Here is a 27,647-nt window from a genome sequence, read left to right on the forward strand (position 1 = left end):
AATTCTAGAATACCCGATGCATTAGAATCGGTCCACCTTCTAGTCTATTCATAGTTATGCTAATTCTAACTAACAGGGGGAGGGGATAAGTATTATACAAACGATTCACTTTAGCTCTTGGAGAACCTGTGGTGAGGTCATACCCATGTGACCTGGTATCGATCTTTGTTGGATGAGGCCCCGCCCCTGCTAGTCACATGGGTATGACCTCACACAGGTCCTGCAATAGGCAAAGTGAATCGTTTGTATAATACTTATGCTAATTCTAACAGGGGAGGGGATAACTATGAATATATGATCTGATATTCAGCTGCTGTCACTCAACAAGCAGATCATTTTATAAACTTTACTTTCTTGGATTTCAATACCTAAACATCTGAGCTGACCACTACAGGTATGTATAGAATCAGCCTGATAGTGCCTGTATAGCACTGGCTTTACACGAAAATCCTGGTGATTAGTTCCCCTTAACACTAGAAGTCACAAATTTCGAGCTCCCCCCTGAAGTCCCGAAAGAAAGTCAAATGACATACAATAAACAGAATAGGACTAACTAGAAACTAAATGGCTTAACTCAATGGAAAACAACCTCATTCGACCCGTCTCTGGGTTCCAAAGGTAGAAATGTTAAATGACCCCTCTCTGGGACTTCTAGTGTTAATAGCGTTAGTTAATATTGGGAAAACATGGTCACAGGATCCTTTTTAAGAGTTTAACACTAAATAGTACTGTTCCAGAAAAGTGGATGGAAAAAAACAAGACTCTCACAAATGTATGGGCAAAGCCTCTGCCCCCGCCATACTCTGGGAGGCGGATCCTCTTATTCTTATTGGTTACCCATATAGCCAGTCTTCCAGGCATAAAAAGTACTTCTTTGGGCCATTTTGATTAATTTGTTTGTTTGTTTTTTTAACAAGGAGTATCCAGATCACGATCAGTCTGATACATCTGATCCACCCTCAGATCTTCCAGCAACTGTCAGCTGTTTGTCAAATTCTTCCTTTGTTATTTTACCCCTTTTCAGCTTTTTCAACAGCCTGGTATCCCGAAGCAGCTCATTCACATCTTCATCATCTAGGTCAGAATCCTAAGGGACACATCAGCAATGTTACCATTACGTTTTTGCAGCAATTTTTACAGTTGTGTTAACACTTATATAAAAAAACAAAAAGAAAAAAAAAGAAAAAAGACATTTTGCAAAATTCCTGAATAAGCTCATAAATGGGTGCTATGAGTTAACGTGCCACGACTTTATAAAGCTAGACCTCATGGACCCTGGCTGTAAAGTCAGTGTTTTTCCATGCAGTTTATGGACAGGCTGTAAACTGAACCCTATACAATGTAACCTTAATATATAATGAGATCTACTCCAGAATTAAATTGTCAATTGCATATATCTTGGCTGATTTAATTGACAGAACCATTTCATTATTCACAGAACCGTTTTACCTCTTCGTGTTTTCTTTTCAGAGCATTTTTTTTCTTCTTTTCTTTTTTGACTTTTTGCTTTGACCAGGCCTTATTTTTTGCAAAGTTTTTTCTATGTTCCGCCTCTGGTTTCTGTTTTTTTTCCTGCAGCATCTTCTGTCTTTGCTTTTCTCTATGTTTATCTTTGTAAGGAAGAGAGTCTGTATCGATAGTAGTGGAAACAAAGTCTGAAAAATCCTTTCCTCTCAGTTCTGGCATTCGGGGCATTCTAAGTAGAGCAAAGCCACGAGCAAGGGTGGAGAAATCCAAATCTAAGTATATAAAACATCAAAGAATCAGAAAAGAAAACACTAAGGCCCCAAATTCATCAAGTCCACCCATTTTTTCATCGGTGTTGATGGAGATGGGGGCTCCTGATTCATTAAGAGATGTATGCCTCTTACGGAATTGGGAGCATCTAATTAATGGTGTGCCCTGACTGGAATAAGATTTCTGGTGAGGAGAACGACACAGCTCATCAAGAATTAGACGAGCAGTGAAGTCACATCTCGCACCCATTTTGAGAGAAAATGGCGTAAGAACACCAAGAGTTGCAACATTTTTGAAATCCAAAATTTTGCAACTTGTCAGAGCAATTTCTACCAGAATTCTGGCAAAATTGCTTTGGTGAATCAGCGCATCTGTGCTCACTACTACCGTATCAGAAATACTCTGTACTACATAACACTTTACAATCTACGGAAAAAAGAAAAGCCACCAGACGACAACCTAGATGGATAAGGAGTATACATACCTTTGACTCTGAAGATTAAGTTGCATTCATGTTTGGCATAAGCTTGTACATAAGACACAAAAGCTTTCATGCCTTTTTCAAACATTGCCCTATCTTTTTCTGCCATAGATCGCAATTTTGGCAGATGGTCCACTGTACATTTGAAGTCATCCATTTCTTGCAAAGGACACTAATGATAAAGAAGTTACAAAAATTGGTGACTGTCAAAAGTAAAAGCATTTGACTGACAGTATACAGAAATAAGATACTGAAATCTGCATAATGCATTATGCACCCTATTAAGAACTGAAATAAGTGGGAGCCACAGCTTTGAGATCCACAAACTCATAGTAATAGATGTCACCAGCACAAGTAAACATTTTACTACACACAAATATATATTTATTATATACACGCACACACACCTATATATATTTAAACATAGATAATGTAATCTAAAGATATATATCTCGTATATATTACAAAATATTCACCTTCTGATTTATGGAGAGAAAGTTGACATATGATTCTTCCATAGGAAGCAAAAATACAAGTGCATTGCCATGATTACCAATTCTTGCAGTGCGTCCACACCGATGCACAAAAGCACTGGAAGAAAAAAAAAACATGTGAGAACAAATGGCCAGAAATCTAGTAGAAAATTATACATTGAGGCCAAATCTAAAGAGACCCTGTCTAAATAAAGTATGTAAACACATACAGAAGATGCTATTACCAAACATTTAACAGGAATGTACCTAGGAAACTGGGTAGAAATACAGTTAGGTCCAGAAATATTTGGACAGTGACACAATTTTCGCGAGTTGGGCTCTGCATGCCACCACATTGGATTTGAAATGAAATCTCTACAACAGAATTCAAGTGCAGAATGTAACGTTTAATTTGAAGGTTTGAACAAAAATATCTGATAGAAATTGTAGGAATTGTACACATTTCTTTACAAACACTCCACATTTTAGGAGGTCAAAAGTAATTGGACAAATAAACCAAACAAAATATTTTTATTTTCAATATTTTGTTGCGAATCCTTTGGAGGCAATCACTGCCTTAAGTCTGGAACCCATGGACATCACCAAACGCTGGGTTTCCTCCTTCTTAATGCTTTGCCAGGCCTTTACAGCCGCAGCCATCAGGTCTTGCTTGTTTGTGGGTCTTTCCGTCTTAAGTCTGGATTTGAGCAAGTGAAATGCATGCTCAATTGGGTTAAGATCTGGTGATCGACTTGGCCATTGCAGAATGTTCCACTTTTTTGCACTCATGAACTCCTGGGTAGCTTTGGCTGTATGCTTGGGGTCATTGTCCATCTGTACTATGAAGCGCCGTCCGATCAACTTTGCGGCATTTGGCTGAATCTGGGCTGAAAGTATATCCCGGTACACTTCAGAATTCATCCGGCTACTCTTGTCTGCTGTTATGTCATCAATAAACACAAGTGACCCAGTGCCATTGAAAGCCATGCATGCCCATGCCAGCACGTTGCCTCCACCATGTTTTACAGAGGATGTGGTGTGCCTTGGATCATGTGCCGTTCCCTTTCTTCTCCAAACTTTTTTCTTCCCATCATTCTGGTACAGGTTGATCTTGGTCTCATCTGTCCATAGAATACTTTTCCAGAACTGAGCTGGCTTCATGAGGTGTTTTTCAGCAAATTTAACTCTGGCCTGTCTATTTTTGGAATTGATGAATGGTTTGCATCTAGATGTGAACCCTTTGTATTTACTTTCATGGAGTCTTCTTTTTACTGTTGACTTAGAGACAGATACACCTACTTCACTGAGAGTGTTCTGGACTTCAGTTGATGTTGTGAACGGGTTCTTCTTCACCAAAGAAAGTATGCGGCGATCATCCACCACTGTTGTCATCCGTGGACGCCCAGGCCTTTTTGAGTTCCCAAGCTCACCAGTCAATTCCTTTTTTCTCAGAATGTACCCGACTGTTGATTTTGCTACTCCAAGCATGTCTGCTATCTCTCTGATGGATTTTTTCTTTTTTTTCAGCCTCAGGATGTTCTGCTTCACCTCAATTGAGAGTTCCTTAGACCACATGTTGTCTGGTCACAGCAACAACTTCCAAATGCAAAACCACACACCTGTAATCAACCCCAGACCTTTTAACTACTTCATTGATTACAGGTTAACGAGGGAGACGCCTTCAGAGTTAATTGCAGCCCTTAGAGTCCCTTGTCCAATTACTTTTGGTCCCTTGAAAAAGAGGAGGCTATGCATTACACAGCTATGATTCCTAAACCCTTTCTCCGATTTGGATGTGAAAACTCTCATATTGCAGCTGGGAGTGTGCACTTTCAGCCCATATTATATATATATAATTGTATTTCTGAACATGTTTTTGTAAACAGCTAAAATAACAAAACTTGTGTCACTGTCCAAATATTTCTGGCCCTGACTGTAGTTATGGCAACTACAATAGGTGCAAGCTAGTGATGCCTAAAGTGGATAACTATTTTAGAACATGACAGAGGAGGACATGTGGCTCCCTTTTTGACACAATATACAACATGCTGCAATAGGCATTTCTCTGGTGCTCCCACCATTCCTCTATCATTAATAGTGTATATCCTCCACATCCTATGTGGCTTTTCCCATACATGACTGGCTGTCATATTATATATTTCTCTATCGTTTCATTGGGGGACACAGGACCATGGTGTATGCTGCTGTGACTAGGAAGCTGACACTAAGACATAAAAAAGGTTGGCTCCTCCCCTAGCAGTGTACACCCTGAGCCGGAGGCGGATCTATGCCAGTTTTTTGCTTAGTGTCGGAGGCTGATGTGGGCCTGCTCGTCCTCCTCAGCCATTTGATTTTTTGTCTATTTTTATGTTTTTTCTCAGAGCCGCTCGTCGCTCTCATGCCTGTGTCTTTTTCTCTTACTGCAGGCTTCTTCTCTTCAGCCCTCATCCTTTCGCAGCCCTGTGGGTACCACTCCCCAGGGTCGCAGAGGCTTGAGATGTCGGGCCCTCTCCCCCGTCCATTCCCGTGGTACCACTCCCTGGTTTGCACAAGGGGCAGAACCTTCATGGGCACCCCTGATTCACTCTGCGGTACTACCCCAAAGGGTGCACAGGGCTATGCAGCAGGGACTGGGCTTCCGCAGCGCGTCTGGAATCTGACGGGGCCCGCACCGCTGCCTTCTTCTGCGAGGGGGCTCCTACCCCCCCATCTGCCTTCACCTCCCTGCCTCTCCTCTCCGCTTCCATGGAGCTTCCAGCCGGTGTGCGCTGCACACAGGCATGTGCAGAGCGCCCTGCCTGCACTTCTACCTTCGCTGGAGCAGCGCCGCTGAACTCAGGTAGGACCGACTTTTTCCTACCTTCTCCCCCGGGCAGCTGCAAAAATTTAGGCCCCGGTCTCGGCCTAGTCGCTCCTGCGTCCTGGCCACGCCCCCGACTCCGCCCACCACTCAACCTCCTGGCGTGGCTGTGTGGGCAGGGAACGCCCCGTTTTTTCCCGCCCAAATGTGGCCCCTCCCCCTGCCTCCTCCAGCCTTCCCTCCCTGGTCTGGGCCCACCTCAGGCCGGAGCACTCCCCCTCCCCCCCCCCTTTTTTCCAGCACGCCCCCTGCATCTTCTGCCCGGATACAGGCCGGCCAGCCTCACTGCATGTTCTCCAATAAAAAAAAAAAAAAAACAAAACATTTGTTTTCCTGCTCAGCTCACCTCCTCAGCCAGTAACAGGCCTGTGAGCAGCAGCTTCCTGATTACCCCCGATGCTGTCCCCACAGCTCTGAGACCTCTGCTGAGCTGGGAAGGACACAGGACGTGGGTGAGTGCTGCTGCTACTTAGGACCAACTGCGTCTTACTTATCCTTTGTTTTCTTTTCTTCTCCTATCTCCTGTCTCGTCCCTAGTGTCACTAGTGTGAGTCTTCTGAGCAGCCATGCCTAATTCTCCAAGGCCAGGCTACACCCTTCTGCTCGGCTGGTGTCCCTGACCCACAGCCCACGCAGATTGGCCCCAGACGCCACCAGCACCCACGTCCCTGTCGCTACTGCGGCAGTACAGGACGCCCCGGGCACCAAGGTGCCCCCCCCCCCCGGAGTGGTTGACCCCTCTGTCCCAGTTGGTAGACTCTCTTTTAGGAGCGTCTCTGACCATCGCGCAGGCGTTGCAGGCACCCCCTCGTCCGGCCATACCCCATGGTTCAACCGGCTCAGGACGGCAGTCAGGCTGATCCAGACCATGCTACTGGAGTGCAGAAGCGGACCCACTGGGTTCCCGCTCAAGTTGCTCCCAGAGGTCTCTCTCTCTCTCACCTCCAGGGCCAGAGTACCTCCTGCCCCTGGGCCCGTCCGACCTTTTCAGGAAAAGAGTCGGAGGCAGCCCCGCTGCCGGATCCAGATCTACAGCCGGCATCAGACGTATGGGGCATAATCTGGTTGAAGCGGTAAATCAAAAGCTGATCCTCCAGACGGACTCCGTTGCCACCCAGAGCTAGCTTGTCCCCTTCAAACGGGTTTAGCGGCCCACAGGCAACTCTGTGACCTCTCAGAAATTGCTGAAATTCTACGCAGGCACAGGCAACAACCGGATAAGTTATTCAACAATGGTAAGTCCAGTGATTTACTTTATCCCTTCCCTTAGGTATTAAGGAAGGAATGGGCAGGCCCGCCTGGGGTCGCCCTCCCTTTTTCCCGCCTGTCATCACACAAGGGGGCCTCGCGCCGAGAGAATTCGGATCGGAAAACAGAGAGATTCGGCCCTGAAGTGGCGGGCGCGGTCCCTTCACCTGCTTTCGCCGCCGTCTGGGTCGCGGAGGCCAGGGTGGCTGGGACAGATACTCCCCGCAGGGGTCTTCGCTCTGGGTCAAGCAACCCTGAGTTCCTCAACATTGCAGCACGGATTGCTCTAGTGGGTGAGTACATGATCAATCTATCTCTGTCAGCAGCCGACTGCGTAGTGCAAGCGGCTAGCACCACGCGGGCCATCCATCGGGCGTCCTGGCTCAGAGCCGGGAGCGCGGACATGGCTTCTAAGAAATCCCTTACCGCCCTCCCCTTTGCAGGAGGTCGTCTGTTTGAGGTCAGGCTGGATCAGATTATCGCCGAGGCCACAGGAGGTAGGAGCAACTCTCTTCCACAGCTGAGTCCAAAACGTATCCCTAAGAGAACCAGATCCCCGCAGAGGAGCAGGAAGAATCCGTCCTTCGAAACAAAACCTTCCTGCCATTCTAGGCCTCGCCAGCCATCCAGATCGACGTCCAGATCACAGCGATACCCCGCTAAATGACTTGTGGTCTTCGCGCGCCTGCGCAGATCAGGTAGGGAGGGGCGCCTGTCTCTCTCCCACACGTCTGGCTGCCTTTGATCACGGACGCCTGGGTCAGAGAATTTCTAGACTCTGGGTACAAGATAGAGATGTCATCAATTTCACCAAGTCGTTTTTTACCAGCTCTAACTTCGGACCGATTCGGAGGAATCTACTCATATCCTTTCTTTGTCCCCAAGAAAGAGGGCACTGTGCGCCCTGCTCTCGTCAAGTTTTTCAACAGATACGTCAGACCCAGGAAGATTTGCATGGACTTGTCCCCGATCTGTGATTGCCTCCTTGGAGTTCGGAGAATTCCTCCCTTCGCTGGTCATGAAGGACGCATACCCGCACTTTCCGGTTGCCCAACAGCACCGGAAATTCCTGCGCTTCACAGTGGCAGAAGTTCATCAGCAGTTTACTACCTTGCGGACTTGCATCTGCATCATATGTGTTCACAAGGGTCATGGCGACAGCCATGTTTTATCTCGCAACCCAGAGGTATTTTTAGTGACTCCGTACCCGGTCCACTTGCTGAGCTGATCAAGAGGTTTTCTTTCGACGACTGTCTCCTAAGTGTTCAGGTCACCATCGGCTCTGTCCTGACTCGGCTGGCTCACCATTTGGATGACATCCTCTCTGGCCCCGGTCCGCATGATTACCTTCCTAGGCATAGAGTTCGGTACTTCCCAAGGACGTGTGTCCCTCCCGCAGGAAAGGATTGTGTCCCTCCAAGGAGACCTCAGGTTCCTCCGCCATTCCAAGACGGTGTCCATACGTTTTGACACGAGAGGCCTCGGTCGGATGGTGGCGACAATAGAGGACATTCCGCTTACCCGCTTCTGCCTGCGTCCCCTGCAGTCCACCCTGCTGAACAGAGGGGGACAATTCTAGATTTTCCTTGGCATGCGGGATCCATTTGCCTCCGGGAACCCGCTACTCGCTTCTATGGGGGACCAGAGGTATAGATCCTTCCAGAAGAAGGTCTTGCTGACCGGTGCACTCTCACAGTCACCACAGATGCCAGTCTTCGAAGCTGGGGAGCAGTGTTTCCACCATCACACGGCTCTTGGTCGGTTGTCTCCCCAAGAGAGCCGGCTCCCTATCAACGTTTTTTAGACATCAGAGCTGTTCTCCGAGCACTACAGAAGTTTTCTGCGCTTCATACAGGGATGGCCGATCTGGTCGGTCAACGCCACTGCAGTAGCATACATCAATCACCTGGTCGGCACAAGGAACGCCATGGCGACGAGAGAGGCGGAAGAGATCATACAGTGGGCAGGGTCTCACCACTCCAGGTTTTCCGCAGTACATTTCCCCGACGTGGAGAATTGGGCAGCCGACTACCTCAGCACTAGGAGTCGACGCCCTCATCGTTCTGTGGAATCAGTTCAGACTTCCATTCATCTTCCCATCGCTGCCACTGATCCCATGAGCTCTCAAGAAAATCAAGGCAGAGGGCATTCCAGTGATTTTCATTGCCCAGAATGGCCCAGTCGAGCGTGGTTCGCAGATCTCGCGCAGGTCATCGCAGACGCCACATGCTGGCTCCCAGATCGTCCGGACCTGCTGTCTCAGGGTCCTCTCTTCCATCAAATTTCAGGGCTTCTCAATTTTACGGTATAGCTCTTGAATCCTGGTTGCTAGCCCAGGCAGTCTTTGCTCCAGGGGTGGTGCAGTCTTTGGTCGGGACTCGGAAGCCTTCGTCTTCAAAGATTTACTACCGCACTTTGAAGGCCTTCCTTCAGTGATGCGAGGTCAATGTCAATTTATCTCAGCTGACTCTGTTGCTCCCGGTGTTTCTGGCCTGCCTACAGTCAGGTTTACAGGCGAGTCTCTCGCGGGCACCTTTCAAGCGGCATGTGTGTGGGCTCCGTCGGTCTTTTTTCCGACCATCTCGGCCATAAGTCAGGATGTTTCGTCCAGCCAGTTTGTTCCCCGCTAGAACCAGGGGGCCTCAATCCTGCGTCTCGAGAACTGCGCTTTTCCGTGATTCAGACAGCATGTTCCTCCTGCCTACTGGTCACAAGATGGGCATGCCGGCATCCATGACTACCATTGCAAGAAGGATCAAATCGGCCATATCAGAGGCCTATAGGATTTGAGTAAAGTCTCATCGAACGGAGTAAAAGCCCATTCCACCCGCGCAGTTGGGGCGTCTTGGGCAATCAAGACGCCGGGCGCCAGCCAAACAGTCTGCAAAGCCGCCACGTGGTCCAACCTTTATACCTTCGCCAGGTTTTACAAGGTGTACACCCAGACGTCACCTGAGGCCTATCTTGGGAGAAGGGTGTGGCAGGCAGCTGTCACGCACTTATGAAAAGGGCGGTGCACATTTGAACAGAGCATTCTCACAGATTGTTTTTCTGGATCTGTGTGATTGATTCTTTACCCACCCAGGGACTGCTTTTGGACGTCCCGTGGTCCTGTGTCCCCCAATGAAACGATAGAGAAAGAAGGATTTTTGTGTACTCACCGTAAAATCTCTTTCTCTGAGTCTTCATTGGGGGACACAGCACCCACCCCGTTTGGATATTGGGTTGTCATAGTTTGCCGGTCTAGCCCGGTTCTTTACAGGACAGTGTTTTTTCGCACCCGGCTTGTATAGGTTTTTATATCTGTGTGTGTGGGTATATATCTATATAATATAATATTTATCTAGAGGTCTATATAAGTCACTGTTTCCTCACACGTATTTTCTTGGTATTACCTTGATTACTTAGGGTTGTTCAGGTTTCTCCTACTACTGCTTGTACACTAAACTGGCATAGATCCGCCTCCGGCTCAGGGTGTACACTGCTAGGGGAGGAGCTAACTTTTTTATGTCTACTTAGTGTGAGCCTCCTAGTCACAGCAGCATACACCATGGTCCTGTGTCCCCCAATGAAGACTCAGAGAAGAAGGGAATTTTGTTTACTTACCGTAAATTCCTTTTCTTCTAGCTCCTATTGGGAGACCCAGACAATTGGGGTGTATAGCTTCTGCCTCCGGAGGCCACACAAAGTATTACACTTTAAAAAGTGTAACCCCTCCCCTCTGCCTATACACCCTCCCGTGCCTCACGGGCTCCTCAGTTTTGGTGCAAAAGCAGGAAGGAGGAAACTTGTAAATTGGTCTAAGGTACATTCAATCCGAAGGATGTTCGGAGAACTGAAACCATGAACCAAAGGAACAATTCAACATGAACAACATGTGTACACAAAAGAACAAACAGCCCGAAGGGAACAGGGGCGGGTGCTGGGTCTCCCAATAGGAGCTAGAAGAAAAGGAATTTACGGTAAGTAAACAAAATTCCCTTCTTTGTCGCTCAATTGGGAGACCCAGACAATTGGGACGTCCAAAAGCAGTCCCTGGGTGGGTAAAAAAATACCCTGATAAAAAGAGCCGAAAACGGCCCCCTCTTACAGGTGGGCAACCGCCGCCTGAAGGACTCGCCTACCTAGACTGGCATCTGCCGAAGCATAGGTATGCACCTGATAGTGTTTCGTGAAAGTGTGCAGGCTAGACCAGGTAGCCGCCTGACACACCTGCTGAGCCGTAGCCCGGCGCCGCAATGCCCAGGACGCACCCACGGCTCTGGTAGAATGGGCTTTCAGCCCTGAAAGAATCGGAAGCCCAGAAGAACGGTAGGCTTCAAAAATCGGTTCCTTGATCCACCGAGCCAAGGTTGACCTGGAAGCCTGCGACCCCTTACGCTGGCCAGCGACAAGGACAAAGAGCGCATCAGAACGGCGCAGTGGCGCCGTGCGAGACACGTAGATCCGGAGTGCTCTCACTAGATCTAGCAAGTGCAAATCCTTTTCACATTGGTGAACTGGATGAGGGCAACATGAAGGTAAGGAGATATCCTGATTGAGATGAAAAGGGGATACCACCTTAGGGAGGAATTCCGGGACCGGACGCAGAACCACCTTATCCTGGTGAAAAACCAGGAAGGGGGCTTTGCATGACAGCGCTGCAAGCTCCGCCACTCTACGGAGCGATGTAACTGCCACTAGAAAAGCCACCTTCTGCGAAAGACGTGATAGAGAGACATCCCGCAGCGGCTCGAAAGGTGGTTTCTGAAGCGCCCTTAGAACCCTGTTAAGATCCCAGGGTTCCAGCGGCCGCTTGTAAGGTGGGACTATGTGGCAAACTCCCTGCAGGAACGTGCGGACCTGCGGAAGCCTGGCCAGACGCTTTTGAAAAAACACGGAAAGCGCCGATACTTGTCCCTTGAGAGAGCCGAGAGACAAACCCTTGTCCATTCCGGATTGAAGGAAGGAAAGAAAAGTGGGTAAGGCAAACGGCCAGGGGGTAAAACCCTTATCAGAGCACCAGGATAAGAAGATCCTCCAAGCCCTGTGATAGATCTTGGCGGACGTTGGTTTCCTGGCCTGTCTCATAGTGGCAATGACATCTTGAGATAACCCTGAGGACGCTAGGAGCCAGGACTCAATGGCCACACAGTCAGGTTGAGGGCCGCAGAATTCAGATGGAAAAATGGCCCTTGAGACAGCAAGTCTGGTCGGTCTGGGAGTGCCCACGGTTGACCCACCGTGAGGTGCCACAGATCCGGGTACCACGACCTCCTCGGCCAGTCTGGAGCGACGAGGATGGCGCGGCGGCAGTCGGACCTGATCTTGCGTAACACTCTGGGCAGCATTGCCAGAGGAGGAAATATATAAGGCAGTCGAAACTGTGACCAATCCTGAACTAATGCGTCCGCCGCCAGAGCTCTGTGATCCTGAGACCGTGCCATGAATGCCGGGACTTTGTTGTTGTGCCGAGACGCCATGAGATCGACGTCCGGCGTTCCCCAGCGGCAACAGATCTCTTGAAACACGTCCGGGTGAAGAGACCATTCCCCTGCGTCCATGCCCTGGCGACTGAGAAAGTCTGCTTCCCAGTTTTCTACGCCCGGGATGTGAACTGCGGAGATGGTGGAGGCTGTGGTCTCCGCCCACAGCAGAATCCGCCGAACTTCTTGGAAGGCTTGACGGCTGCGCGTGCCGCCCTGGTGGTTGATGTACGAGACCGCCGTGGCGTTGTCCGACTGTATGCGGATCTGCCTGCCCTCCAGCCACCGATGGAACGCCTTTAGGGCTAGATACACTGCCCTTATCCCCAGAACATTGATCTGAAGGGAGGACTCTGTCGGAGTCCAGGTTCCCTGAGCCCTGTGGTGGAGAAAAACCGCTCCCCACCCTGACAGACTCGCGTCCGTCGTGACCACAGCCCAGGATGGGGGCAGGAAGGATTTTCCCTTTGACAGAGAAGTGGGAAGAAGCCACCACTGAAGAGAGGTTTTGGCTGCCAGAGAAAGAGAGACGTTCCTGTCTAGGGACGTCGACCTCCTGTCCCATTTGCGGAGAATGTCCCATTGGAGTGGACGCAGATGAAACTGCGCAAAGGAAGCGTTGATGCTCTGGTGCGATCGGCACATGGAGATAAGCATCCCTGATGTCGATTGATGCTAGGAAGTCTCCTTGGGACATCGAAGCGATGACAGAGCGGAGAGATTCCATGCGAAACTGTCTGGTTCTCACATGTCTGTTGAGCAGTTTGAGGTCCAAAACGGGACGGAATGATCCGTCCTTTTTTGGCACCACGAACAAGTTGGAGTAAAAACCGCGACCACGTTCCTGAAGGGGAACAGGGATCACAACTCCTTCTGTCTTCAGAGTGTTCACCGCCTGAAGAAGTGCATCGGTTCGCTCGGGGGGCGGAGATGTTCTGAAGAAACGAGTCGGAGGACGAGAGCTGAACTCTATCCTGTAACCGTGAGACAGAATGTCTCTCACCCATCGGTCTTGGACATGTGGCCACCAGGCGTCGCCAAAGCGGGAGAGCCTGCCACCGACCGAGGATGCGGTTTGGGGAGGCCGAAAGTCATGAGGAGGCCGCCTTGGAGACGGTGCCTCCGGCGGTCTTTGGAGGACGTGACTTAGACCGCCATGCAGAAGAGTTCCTCTGGCTCTTCTGTGCCCTGTTGGACGAGGAGGATTGGGATCTGGCTGAGGGCCAAAAGGACCGAAACCTCGCTTGAATTTTCCGTTGCTGAGGTCTGTTTGGTTTGGACTGGGGTAAGGACGAGTCCTTTCCCTTGGATTGCTTAATAATTTCATCCAATCGCTCGCCAAACAAACGGTCGCCAGAAAATGGCAAACCGGTTAAGAACTTCTTGGAAGCAGAGTCTGCCTTCCATTCGCGTAGCCACATGGCCCTGCGGACTGCCACCGAATTGGCGGATGCTACCGCTGTACGGCTAGCAGAGTCTAGGACGGCATTCATGGCGTAGGATGAAAATACCGACGCCTGAGAAGTCAAAGACGCTACTTGCGGAGCAGAGGTACGTGTGACCGCATTAATATCAGACAGACAAGCTGAGATAGCTTGGAGTGCCCACACGGCTGCAAAGGCCGGGGCAAAAGACGCGCCTGTGGCTTCATAGATGGATTTCATTAGGAGCTCTATCTGCCTGTCAGTGGCATCCTTGAGCGATGAACCGTCAGCCACTGATACTACGATCTAGCCGCCAGTCTAGAGACTGGAGGATCCACCTTGGGACATTGAGCCCAACCCTTAACTACGTCAGAGGGGAAGGGGTAACGTGTGTCATTAAGGCGCTTAGTAAAGCGCTTGTCCGGAAAAGCTCTGTGCTTCTGGACAGCATCTCTGAAGTTAGAGTGATCGAAAAAAGCACTCCGTGTACGTTTGGGAAACCTAAACTGGTGTTTCTCCTGCTGTGAAGCCGACTCCTCCACAGGTGGAGTTGGGGGAGAAAGATCTAGCACCTGGTTGATGGACGCTATAAGGTCATTTACTATGGCGTCCCCTTCAGGTGTATCAAGATTGAGAGCAACGTCAGGGTCAGAGCCCTGGGCTGCGACCTCCGCTTCATCCTCCAGAGAGTCCTCAAGCTGAGACCCCGAACAGCGTGATGAAGTTGGGGAAGATTCCCAGCGAGCCCGCTTAGCCGGTCTGGGACTGCGGTCCGTGCCGGAGTCCTCCACGTGATACCTAGGGGCCACCCCGGGAGCACGCTGCAGCGCAGACAGAGAGGGGCCTGGGGGCGATGATCCCGCAGTGCCCGGGGCCTGTGTAAGGGCCGGTCTGGACTGCAAGGCTTCTAGTATCTTAGCAGACCATTTGTCCATAGACTGAGCCATGGATTGTGAAAGTGACTCAGAGTTTCTCAGCTAAAACTGCAAACTCTGTCCCTGCCATCTGGACAGGGGAAGCCGGCGGTTCTACCTGAGCCGAGGGGCCCACCAGTGCCCGAGGCTCCGGCTGAGTGAGTGCCACAGGGCCCGAGCATTGCTCACAGTGAGGGTAGGTGGAACCTGCAGGTAGCATAGCATATATATATATATATATACACACACACTTCTGCACCCTAGGGGGACCAGCACCGGGTGACCGGTGTGGCTTACCGACCGCCCAAAGCGGTGTGTGTCCACCAGATTCCCTGCCTTGGGTCTCCCAGAGCTGCAGCCAGAAGTCCTCCACCGGCAGAATGTGTTTAAAACATGGCTGCCGGCGTTCTCAGGGGAGGAGGGAGCCGTGGGCGGCGACTAATAAAGTGCGGGAATCTGGTGCCCCACAGTGATTAGTGAGGGGGAAGGAGGACACCTAAGTGTGCTCCAGCCCTCACTGTCGACGTCAGGTCGACCGTCCCGCCCTTACCCCTGACTGGCAGGCCCGGGGGCGGGAGTTATGGCACTAGGCCGCATGAAGCCGGGGACTAAATTTAATACCGCGGCCGGCAAACAGGCGCGGTCGGCGCGGTAGTCCCGGTCGTCATAAAAATACAGCAGCCGCTGCAGCGTCTGAGACCAAGCGCTCCATGCACCGTCCCCAAGGGGACACAGAGTACCTTTAGATGCAGGGCCCTGTCCCTGATGATACCAAGTCTCCTGTCCGTCAGATTCCCTCAGGGGCTGCGGAGGGAGCCCGGTCCCAGTGAATGGATGACCGGTTAGGATCCCACTTCTCCCAGAGCCTCTAAGGGATGGGGAAGTAAAACGGCATGTGGCTCCAGCCTTTGTACCCGCAATGGGTACCTCAACCTTAACAGCACCGCCGACTTAGTGGGGTGAGAAGGGAGCATGCCGGGGGCCCTGTGGGGGCCCTCTTTTCTTCCATCCGATACAATCAGCAGCTGCTGCTGACTAAAATGGGAGCTCGAGTGAATGTGCTCCTTCAACACAAAGCATAAAAACTGAGGAGCCCGTGAGGCACGGGAGGGTGTATAGGCAGAGGGGAGGGGTTACACTTTTTAAAGTGTAATACTTTGTGTGGCCTCCGGAGGCAGAAGCTATACACCCCAATTGTCTGGGTCTCCCAATGGAGCGACAAAGAAAGAGATTTTACGGTGAGTACACAAAAATCCTTCTATTCAAGCCATCACATATTGTAGTGATCATCTTACTACTCATCCTTCACTGTTAGCCCCATTCACATTACACGACAGTATACTACTGTCATACACATTTTTCCTATACCAAGTGTCCTCCTTGAGTATTCAGATACTTTTCTTCAGTCCTCTTGCTTCCAATGTGTTATTAGGACCTTTCTAAGTCTTACCATATGGCACTCATCTACCCTGATGAAGGCTCTTGCATGAGCCGCAACGTCGGACAGAATTGTTTATATGTGAAATAATAAAATAACACAAGCATACTAATACACCTGGATTGTTCCATTTTCTTTACTGTGTGCCGGGGTAACCTCTTTGAGAAGAGGACATCTGTCATTAGACTATTTGGACACATTTATTCAGGCAGATTGACAATGTTGTTCAATAAAAGAAAACAAATATAAGTAGAAACCTCATACTAAAAACCCTGCTTACCTGGCACTGCTGGGGGGATCATACTGCAAAACCCAGTCAACTTCTGGTATGTCAATACCCCTTGCCATCACATCAGTACACACCAAAATACCACTGTAACAAATGAAAAATATTCTCAATAGGGGTTTTCCACTAATTATATAATTTTATACACACACACATATGTACACACACATACGCGCATGTATTTTTCCAATTGGTTTGCATAAAAAATTTTGCACCGTTGCCTTCTATAGTCTCTATAGTGTTGTAATGTCTATTGCTGGCTATAGAAGGAGTTGACTGAAAATCCATCAGGGAGCTCATTCTGGCAGTCATACAGGAGAGGTTGAAAATCTTTTATCTGTCTTTTTCTGTACGCGTTTTAACTGATCTATTATTACAGACCACATCCAAGTTGACTGTTTTGCAGAAACAGTAACTGTAAAAGCCGAATAGTTGTAAGCTTTTAATAAACAATTATAAAAATAATTTATAGCCCTAAATACATTAATTTCATTTAAGATTGATAAGTTGGATGATCAAAGTTGGAAGATCCCTTTAACATTCAAGATATGGCAATAAACTACTACAAAATCTTGAACATCATGTCAGATGCACACAGATGATGCAGTGCGTAGTCGTTTATATTACATGGTGATACAAGGACCTTCTTCCATTTATGACCGCTCTATAAGCCAACAAGCGGTCTGACCAGTTCTCTCACCTTTCAAGCTTCCTAAATTCAGTGAAAATCCTGTTACGCTTGTGTTTCATCTTTCCATGAATGCTCATTACGTTCACATTTTTCACAAAGGTTTCTAATGCTTTCCCATAGTATTCCACACAGGCACAGGTACTACGTACACAAGCAGAAAATAGCATATTAATAACAGAACAACAAAGCAGACTCTCTGTTAAGACCTCAACCACAACTAGTCTTTACCTGAAAAACACAAGATGCTTCTCCTGCTTGCGCTGACGTAAGAAACTCACAAGGTAGTTGAATTTTTCATCTGTTTTACAAATCTGTTGAAAACAAATATTTGAGAATAAAAAGCCCCTGTCAGGTAGTTCAAACGACAGCCCATCCTAGTTACGTGTCAAAATGGGATACAGTATGAATAAACAACTCTTGAGACCTGTGTCTCAACCGACTATCAGCACACATCTCCGTGAGCCGAGAAGAAGGGCTGTGACATCAGAAGAAATACATTTTCTCCTTGCCTGACTGGGCACAAAGGATATTTTTTCCAGCCTTAGTCCCCCGTACTTAGTCAACCGAAGAGAAGATTTATTCCTTGTGATATCACAGCCCTTCTCTTCGGCTCAGAGGTAAGTGTGCATGCGATACCGCTCTTCTGTCAAATGAAACACAGGTCTCAGGAGCTGTGTTTCTTCATACTGTCCTGATAATCACGAGGACGGGCTGATGTTTTAATTAATTGACGGGGTCATTTTATGACATTCATGAGCCCCCATTACCTCTTTGATAACATTAAAAGAAGTATTACCATCATAAATATTTATGAAATATCTAGAGGACCATTATTGGAACCCACACCCTTCTCTAAAGCAAGTAATTAGTCCCAGGTTTTTTCTTGAATGTATCTTTATGGCTTATTCACACGCTGCATTTTTAAAGCTTTTTTTTCTCCCAAGGGTAAAAAGTGTTGCACTTTACAAATACTAGCAAACTGAATGGGATTTCTAAAATCTCATGTACATCTGGCTATTGTTCTTTGTGGTTTTGAAGTATAAAAGCTTTTTTTACTATATCTGCAGCAGGTTACTAATGTCAGCATTTTTGCAAGATTTTTCACCTATTCAAATGAATGGGGAAAAAAAAGAATGTGTGTAAAAAAACGGATTTGTGTGTACTCACCGTAAAATCGTTTTCTCTTAGCCATCATTGGGGGACACAGGACCATGGGGTGTTATGCTGCTTATCCATAGGAGGACGCTATGTAGATGCAAAGATGTTAGCTCCTCCCCTGCAGTATACACCCCCCTGGCCCAGCCAGGCTACTTCAGTTTTAGTACACAAGCAGTAGGAGAACAAGTAACAAAAAACGTGAGTGAATACTCATAACAAAAAAGTACTGAGAGAGAAAAAAAGCTAAGGCCCAACAGGGCAAAAGGGAGGGTGCTGTCCCCCCCAAATGATGGCTAAGAGAAAACGATTTTATGGCGAGTACACAAAAATCCGTTTTTCTCTGACGCCTTATTGGGGGACACAGGACCATGGGACGTCCTAAAGCAGTCCCTGGGTGGGTAAACAAACAACGCAACCCAAGGACTAGGAACCAGTCCCAGATAGTGGAGCACCTATCTCAGTAGGCGCTCCTGGCTATCGTTTGCAGAATTTTCCTACCAGGGTTCACCTCAGCCGAAGCCTGGGTATGGACTCGGTAATGCTTTGAAACAGTATGTAGGCAAGACCAGGTCGCAGCCTTACACCTCTGTTCCACTGAAGCCTGATGCCTAATGGCCCAAGAGGCACCAACTGCTCGCGTGTAATGAGTTGCAAGCGGTAGACCTCCTGGATTGCAGAGCGAATCCAGCGAGCCAGCGTTGCCTATGAAGCTGCCTCTCCTTTCTTAAGCCTTTCAGGAATGATGAACAAGGAGTCTATGTTCCTAAAGGGGCCATCCTGGATACGTAATATCTCAGAGCCCTCACAAGGTCTAGCGAATATAGAAACCTTTCCACCCTATGGACTGGGTGTGGAGAAAAGGAAGGCAGAACAATGTCCTCGTTCATATGAAACGGGGAAGTAACCTTCGGAAGAAAAACCGGAAGGGGGCGTAGAACCACCTTGTCCTGATGAAAGATCAGAAAGGGTTCGCGGCAAAAGAGTGCTGCCAGTTCCGAAACTTGTCTGATGGACGTAATCGCCACTAAGAATGTTACCTTCCAGGAGAGAAGAGCAAGAGAAGATTCCTTAAGAGGTTCAAAGGGGGACCTCTGGAAACCGTCCAAAACTAGATTGAGGACCCATGGGTCCAGCGACCGTTTATACGAGGAAACTAGATGGGAAGCGCCCTTGAGGAAAGTCTTGACTTGCGGATTGCAAGCTAGGCGGTATTGATAGAATACTGAGAGAGATGAAACCTACCCCTTAAGGGAGCTGAGGGCCAACCCCTTTTGCAACCTGACTGCAAAAAAAAAAAAAAAAAAAAAAAATCAATCAATCAATCAATCAAGAATTCTGGGGATCGCCAGAGGCATAGGTTGGACATTAGATTCCCTGCACTGGGAAAGGAAAGTTTTCCACGTACGGTGGTAAATACGGGATGAAGGACAGCTTTCGGGCACTGTACATGGTGGAGATGACCGCGGGAGAGAATCTCGCTCTTGTAAAAATCCAGGTCTCAATGACCAGGCCGTCAGCTTCAGGGCTCTGGAGTTGATGGGAAATGGGCCCTTGGGTCAGCAGGTCTGGGATGCTTACGAGGCACCATGAGCAATTGTACTAATTCAGCATACCAGGCGCACTTGGGCTAGTCCGGTGCTATTAGTATCACCAGGACTCCTTCTGCCTTGATCTTCCTGATTACTCGCGGCAGCAGGGGCAGAGGCGAAAAACATGTAAGGTAGACGAAAACGACTTCAGGAGACTAGAGCATCCGCGCCAATGGACTGTGGATCACGTGACCTGGCTAATAACGTGGGTACCTTTGCATTCAACCTTGAGGCCATTAGATCCACGTCTGGTGTATCACAGCGAGTGCAGATGTGTGGGAACACTTCAGGGTGGAGAAACCACTCTCCAGCGGCCAGGCCTTGGCGACTTAGACGGTCCGCCGCCCAGTTCTCTACTCCCGGTATGTGTAACGCTGAAAACACAGACCTCCCCGTCGATTCGGCCCAGGTGAGGATCCTGAGGACCTCGAGATAAGGTGTCTTGCTGCTGGTACCTCCCTGCCGATTTACATAGGCCACAGCTGTTGCATTGTCCAATTGGACCCGAATCAAACGACCTGCTAGCAGAAGGGGAGGAATGACCTGAGCGCGAGAAGATCGCGCTGATTTTCAGGATGATTTCTGGGAAGGGAAGACTCCTGGGGCGTCCAACGTCCCGAAGCAGTGTGGAGCCAGTACGCTGCTCCCCAGACTAAGAGGCTGGCGTCTGTTGTCAGGAGTAGCCAGTCCACTTGGGAGAAAAAAAATCTCCTTCTCGATATGGAAGAGCACTGAAGCCACCAGCAAAGCGCATACCTGACTGAAGGTGTCAGGTGAAAAGTTCGTCCAAGGAAAAGGGGCTCTTGTCCCAGGCAGCTAGAAGCGCAAGCTGCAGTGGGCGGTGGTGTGGCTAAGCGAGTAGCACTGCCTCTATAGCCGCCGCTATCCTACCTAGCACTCTCATACTGAATCGTTTGGAGCGAGAGGAGTACGTAGAGGGCAGTGTACCGCTTGTTGTAGAGCGGTCGCCTTGTCTTGAGGGAGAAATATCAAGCCCCGAAGGTTGTCCAGGGACATGCCCAGGGAGGTGACGGATTTTGACGGGACCGGGGATGATTTGACTGGAGTCAGAAGCCTCCCTAAGCGGGATAGGATGCCCACAGAGATCTGCACGCTGGTTGAGCCCTTGATGAGGATGTCATCCAAGCAAGGCAGAACAGCCACTCTCCTAGCGTGAAGGGCACTCATGGCGGCCGCCACGACCTTTGTTAAGACTCTTGGTGCTGTGGCAGAGCCGAGGGTAGGGCCACAAATGAAAAAGATAAAAAAAAACAAAAAACAAAGTCCTGAATCGCGAAGCGGAGGAACTTTTAGTGAGCTGGAGCGATGGGTATGTGCAGGTACACGTCCCTGATAGCTAGGGAGGAAAGGAATTCTCCTTCAACCATAAAGGTAATAATGGACCCTAGGAATTCCATTCTGAATCTCCTTACGTGCACATGTTTGCTCAGGTGTTAGAGGTCCAGGATGGGTCGAACTGACCAGTCCTTTTTTGGGGACCACAAGAGGTTGGAATAGAAGGACTTGAACCTCTCACCGTCCGGAACAGGTACCATCAACCCCGCCGTTTGGAGGGAGTGGATTGCTGAGGAGAAGGCCTCGCGGTGTTTTGGAGCCTTTGGGAGGTTTGAGAGAAGAGTCTGACCAGGGGACCGGAATTCAATGTGGTAACCGGAAAACACAAGGTATCGCACCCAATTGTGGTCTGAGGCGGCGGCCCAGATGGAGGAGGACGAGACTCCTCAGTCTTTGTCTAGACTGCCAGGACGAGGTGGACACGGGGAGGGCTGAGAAGGTCGGGCCCTGCGTGTCTAGTAAAAAACATCCTGGGCTAGAGTTGGGGGAAGGAGGTACCCTTTTCCTCCTGTGGCGTCAGAAAAAAAAAAAAGAGCCTGTCCAGACGATCGGCAAACCATCGGTCTGGAAAGGAGTACTGTGAGAGGCTTCTTAGAGACCGAGTCCGCACTCCATTATTGGAACCAGAGGGCCTTACGGATGGCTATGGTATTTGAGGCGGCAACAACTGCGCAGGTAGCAGCATCGAGGGAGGCCTGCATGAGGTACTCTACCGCCGCAGCAATGTGAACTGTTACATCTGTGAGGGTCTGAGGGAAACTGGTAGTCCTGGTGCCTGTGCGATCCACACAGAAGGGGAGAGGGACCCGCAGTCTCAAGGCGGAGCGATCGAGCTGCTCCACTTGTCTGTCTGTAAAAGACAGGAGGGTCCTTCAGGCAGGCGAGAAGCCGGGTGAGGGTCCACTGAGGCCGGATCGGCTCAGCCCTTAGAGACAGCTAAGCCAAAGGGGTACCGGGATTCCATGAGTTTACGGATACCGAAGCGCCGTCAAAACACTTTTTTTTTTTGAGGTTTCTTCACCCTTTTAAAGGAGACCGCAGGGTCAGTAGTAGTGGATGGGAGATCTTCCACATGCAGAGTTTGGTTGATTGCTGCAATAAGGGAGTCTATCGCAGCTTGATCGCTCGGGGAGGTTGAAACCAAGGAATCATCCCGATACAAACATCATTCCCCTTCCTCCGGCTCCTCATAGACCGCAGGACATGTGGGAGAACCCCATCTGTGTACCCTGGAGGGAGAACCATGGGGGTCATGCCCTTTTTCTGATCTGCAACCGGTGAAGCAGAGAGCTGATTCTTATCAGAAGGAACCTCTATAGAGGCGTCATCAGGTGGGGGGGGGGGAGCTACAGGGGCACTGGACTCACAGAAGGAAGAGGTGCCATCATCCCCTAGTAGCTCAGCGTGGCAGGATACATTAAAAGTCTTATAGTGGTCGCTGTAGTCGTGCAGGGCATAAAACATGTGACTGCAGCCTCAGGCTGATGAGCCACAAACTCTGATTGTAATGAGGGAGCAATGCTGAACTGAGCTGAGCTGAATGCAGAGCTAATGTGCAAGTGAGGCTATGACTCACCCAGAATCCTGATGGGCCCCTCCCCCCTGCTATTGTGTCCCAGTTCCTGTGGGAAGGAGGAAGCCAGCTCTGAGAGACACCCACAGGCTCTGATCCCAACAAGAGGGAGCAATGCTCTGCAGAGCTCCTGTGTGAGGAGGGTTACGAGCGCTTTCGTGAGGGGGCGTGGCTTATTGAGTGTTGGAGGGGGGGGGGCTTAGCTCCGACAAGAAGGCATGAGAAAATATAAAACAAAAAAAATGGTGGGAAGGGACTCCCCTTCCCCCTCCAGCCCTGCACAACAATGGTGGACAGAAAAAAACTCTATAAGTGTACCGCAGCTGTGGGTATGGGAGCTCTCCCCCTCCCCCCGCCACAGGTGGAATTCTATGCAGGAGTCTGCAATCAGTCCATGTGAATACAGTCAGGGAGGATCTGACCTTTGCTCCAATTCCTGTCAGGGAGCCAGTGTGGAGATTCTGACGCCTGCTGTGAAGCTGCCTTTGCTTTCTTAAGCCCCCGGTCACAGAGCTTTTATCAACTCAGAGTCTGCCAGAGGAACTGAGGAAGTTTTTTATCTGCTCTGGAAATCGGAAGGATCTCACCTCATGTGGAGATGGCAGTCTGCTGCCCGGTCACACCGGTGCAGTGTATCAACTCAGAGCCTGCAAGAGGGACTGAGGAAGTTTTCATCTGCTCTGGGCTCTGGCAAATCGGTGCCATGAGACCAGTCGTCCAGTGAGTAACAGCCCAGGATCCAGCGTCGCAGGAGGTGGTACAGGGAGGCGACACTCCGCGTTCCCGCCTGTTGATGGTTTTGGGAAATCTGTCCCCGAAGGAAACCATCGCCCTCTAAAAACAAAAAATTCTTGCTGCAGTAGTCTGCAGAGATGTGCCTCCTATAGACACCAAGCTAAAACTGAAGTAGCCTGGCTGGGCCAGGGGGTGTATACTGCAGGGGAGGAGCTAACATCTTTGCATCTACTTAGTGTCCTCCTATGGATAAGCAGCATAACACCCATGGTCCTGTGTCCCCCAATGAGGCGTCAGAGAAAAGCACATATTTTTTACAGCTTTTTTTCCTGCCAACATTTTGTTTTTGATGCAGAAAAACAGGCTGCAAATATGTAACACGTGGAAATAAATTTTGGAAAGGTTTTTCCCACCGAGAACATTTATCCATCCATAGAATAGGTACTAAATAAAGGATAGAAATGTTTTTGCCACATCTGCTGTGTAATTAAGGGAAGAAATTCCTGAATCTCACGAAAATTTCGGAATTTGGAGTTGCAAAATGCACTCGCTCCTTGTTTACAGATTAAAACAGTGCCCAGCACATCACAAAGCTATAGCAGGCTGACTGTTTATTGTTTCAATTAGGAATACCACTGAATATCATTTACCATATAATAATTCTGAAGTCGTGCTGGCGTTTTCTGGGTGCTGGTGGCTGCCACCCCTTTCTCCTTCACTGTGATACGCACTGGATTCCGAAGCCCGGCTCGCACCAGATTCTCCACTTCCTGAGTTTGGGTGGCAGAGAACAGACCTGTCCTCCTTTGCTTGGGCAGAAAGCCTAATATTGTATTTATGCTAAATGGAGAAAGTATACTCTGTGTAAACATAAAATGCTAAAGAGAGTAAAGCACGTGCCAACAAGCAATCTCTACGTGGCAATATAAATATTGGAAACTGTTCAAATATTTATCATCAAACCCACCCACACATGCGGTCATATCCTACTCTCCAATAGGACCACAGAAATCATCAGACAGGCTCGCATTCAGACTGGATAGTATAGCTTTTACACCCACGACAAATTTCATTAAAGGGAGCTTGTTATATCCAGAAACATTTTTACCAACAGATATAGGATTAATCTGCTGGTAAATGGCATTAAATTCCTGCCTGCATCACTGGACGCATATCTACAAGGAGAAAATTAACTTGTATGCTCCCTGTAGCCCCTTACTACATAATGAGTGCAGCTGTATTCACGCTCCGCACTTTGATTGACAGCCTGCTCTGCGCGTACTCACACACTCACACACTTCAGAGCAGGCTATCAAAAGTGCCCGGGAGTGATTACAGGAGCGCTGCACGCAGTATAGTGAGCAGTGACTAACTACTTCCCGCATCTCCCTGATGGCTGAATGCGAGCGGCTATACAGAGAATGTAAGTACGATACAATTCTTCCATGTACACACTCTCAGAAAAGCAGGCACGATTTCACCTCTATTAATTGCAGATTAACCTAGGTGCAGGTAAATAGCATTTCTGGACGTGAAATGTTCCCTTTAAATATAGAACTCACTGCGTGCATCAAAGTAAGTAAGGGGTTAATGTCTTCAGGTCTGCAGAGTTGATATGAGAATTACCACAAACTGAAAACTCAGTGTAAGGCCGGTGTCAGACTTGTGAGTGCTTCGCGTGTATCTCACGCAAGTCTCGCCTTGCATCAGACGACATGAACTCACACTCTCCTCACAGGAGCGGGTCAGTTGCATGTATCTCTATGCTGCTGAGACGCTCCTGTCCGGAGAGTGTGCGGCCATGACGGGTGATGCAGTGCGACGCACTCGCAAGTGTGACACCGGCCAAAGGGAGATTCACACGACCATTTTCTCTGCATCTGAGGAAAATGGTCAGATTATGCTAATCAGACTGTGATAAGAGTGATATCAATTTTTCTCAGAGGTGGAGAAAAAAAACAAACCAAAAAACAGTTTCTCCACCTCCTCCATTATATCATTCAGTCTGTGAAAATATGATTGTACTCGGATGTCTGTCTGATGTTTTCCACAGACTTGCATTGCCAATTTTGATCCAACATTTGAATCAAGATTGGAAGTCACCAATTTTTCCTTATGACCACTCGGTCCAACATTTAAAATAAAAAAAAATAAAAAAAAAAATAAAAAAAATCAGACATGTGCAGAGCCCCATAAAATATGATAGATTTGAGTGCTGTAACGGATAACACTTTAGATGAAAAAAATGGTGGTATGCGCGAGCCCAAACAAAGACTTACTGATGGGTGCGACTGAGCTGGGTAGATTCAGAAAGTCTTAACTTATTATGCAGCTATGTAATCTGCCAATTTACTATCATGTGATGCACGCCTATATTCAGCAACGGTAGAAATAAACGAGATCTTCAGCTTTGGAACTCATATGTAGTACTTTCATTGCTTTCATTGTCACCAGCGTCCGTAAAGTTAGTTAAATCAGAAAAACATTTCAATTAGAACTGCTCCAACAATATGAGACAGAGATATATATATATATATACCCCCACACACATAGTATATTATATATACCCACACACATGGTATATATACCCACACTTTTTTTTATTATTATTATTATTATTATTATTATTATTATTATTATTATTATATTAAACAGGTCAGAATTTATATATAGAAAATTGAAATTGTAGCACCTTGCTTCAAACCCCAAGTCCAGAAGTCTGTCTGCTTCATCCAAAATCAGGACATCCAAGGTCTTCACAGCACTGACCAAATCCATCCCATCTGCCTGCCTCCGAAACATGTCTTCCAGCCTTCCTGGTGTAGCCACAATTATGTTTCCACTATTGATGACAAGGAAACATTAATGTGAGTAGAAGCACTGCACAGGTACAGAAAGACCAGACAAAGATCACAGCCTCATTATATCACATACCCATGCTCTTTAAATTTCTTCACATCTTCAACAGGATTACTTCCTCCAATAAAAAGGATCTGACTGAACAAAAACACACACAAAAAAAAAAAAAGTTAAAATTTAAATTCTATAAATTACACAATACATCCAGTAATATTACATTCTCTAAATTTCCAAGCCTATAATTCAGAAATAAAACTAAACATATGTATCAAGCTACCAAATCGGTCAGTGAACTAAATGAAGAATTTTGGCACTCATCGTAAAATCTCTTTCATATTGAGGACATAGGAAATCATGGGTGTGTGCTGCTGCCACTAGGCAAGAAAGAAGGGAATTTTGTTTACTTACCGTAAATTCCTTTTCTTCTAGCTCCAATTGGGAGACCCAGACAATTGGGTGTATAGCTATTGCCTCTGGAGGCCACACAAAGTATTACACTTAAAAGTGTAAGGCCCCTCCCCTTCTGGCTATACACCCCCAGTGGGATCACTGGCTCACCAGTTTTAGTGCCAAAGCAAGAAGGAGGAAAGCCAATAACTGGTTTAAAGACCAATTCAATCCGAGGAAACATCGGAGAACTGAACCATACCACATGAACAACATGTGTACCCGAAAAAACAGAAAAACCCCGAGAAAACAGGGCGGGTGCTGGGTCTCCCAATTGGAGCTAGAAGAAAAGGAATTTACGGTAAGTAAACAAAATTCCCTTCTTCTTTGTCGCTCCATTGGGAGACCCAGACAATTGGGATGTCCAAAAGCAATCCCTGGGTGGGTAAAAGAATACCTCATGATAGGGCCGTCAAACGGCCCTCTCCTACAGGTGGCCAACCGCCGCCTGAATGACTTATCTACCTAGGCTGGCGTCTGCCGAAGCGTAGGTATGCATCTGATAATGCTTGGTAAAAGTAAGTAGACTCGACCAGGTGGGTGCCTGACACACCTGCTGAGCCGTAGCCTGGTGCCGTAATGCCCAGGATGCACCCACGGCTCTGGTAGAATGGGCCTTCGGCCTTGAGAGAACCAGAAGCCCAGTAGAACTGTAGGTTTCAAGAATTGGTTCCTCGAGCCCCCGAGCAAGGGTGGATCTGGAAGCTTGCGACTGTTTACGCCGACCAGCGACAAGGACAAAGAGTGCATCCGGGTGGCGCAGGAGCGCCATGCGCTGAGTGCTCTCACCAGAACCAACAGATGCAAATCTTTCTGAAATTGATGGACTGGACGAGGACACAAAGAAGGTGAGGTGGTATCCTGATTGATATGAAAATGGGATACCACCTTAGGGAGAAATTCCGGAACCGGA

General features: G+C 48.4%; 1 protein-coding gene across 1 annotated transcript in view; it reads right to left on the reverse strand.

Moving 5' to 3' along the window:
* Window positions 1-419: 419 nt before the first annotated feature.
* The window catches only part of DDX55 (DEAD-box helicase 55), a 40,115-nt gene continuing 12,887 nt past the window's right edge, over window positions 420-27,647 (reverse strand). Inside the window, exons 5-14 of the mRNA XM_075341814.1 lie at window positions 26,363-26,425; window positions 26,121-26,270; window positions 24,079-24,268; window positions 17,246-17,328; window positions 17,027-17,158; window positions 16,321-16,413; window positions 2,695-2,809; window positions 2,222-2,390; window positions 1,450-1,739; window positions 420-1,087 (exon numbers count right to left, since the gene is read on the reverse strand). Of these exons, the coding sequence (XP_075197929.1) occupies window positions 935-1,087; window positions 1,450-1,739; window positions 2,222-2,390; window positions 2,695-2,809; window positions 16,321-16,413; window positions 17,027-17,158; window positions 17,246-17,328; window positions 24,079-24,268; window positions 26,121-26,270; window positions 26,363-26,425 (1,438 nt within the window). The 3' untranslated portion in view covers window positions 420-934. The remainder of the gene's footprint in view (window positions 1,088-1,449; window positions 1,740-2,221; window positions 2,391-2,694; window positions 2,810-16,320; window positions 16,414-17,026; window positions 17,159-17,245; window positions 17,329-24,078; window positions 24,269-26,120; window positions 26,271-26,362; window positions 26,426-27,647) is intronic.

Source organism: Anomaloglossus baeobatrachus, chromosome 1 (assembly GCF_048569485.1).
Source record: "Anomaloglossus baeobatrachus isolate aAnoBae1 chromosome 1, aAnoBae1.hap1, whole genome shotgun sequence".
Classification (NCBI taxonomy): domain Eukaryota; kingdom Metazoa; phylum Chordata; class Amphibia; order Anura; family Aromobatidae; genus Anomaloglossus; species Anomaloglossus baeobatrachus.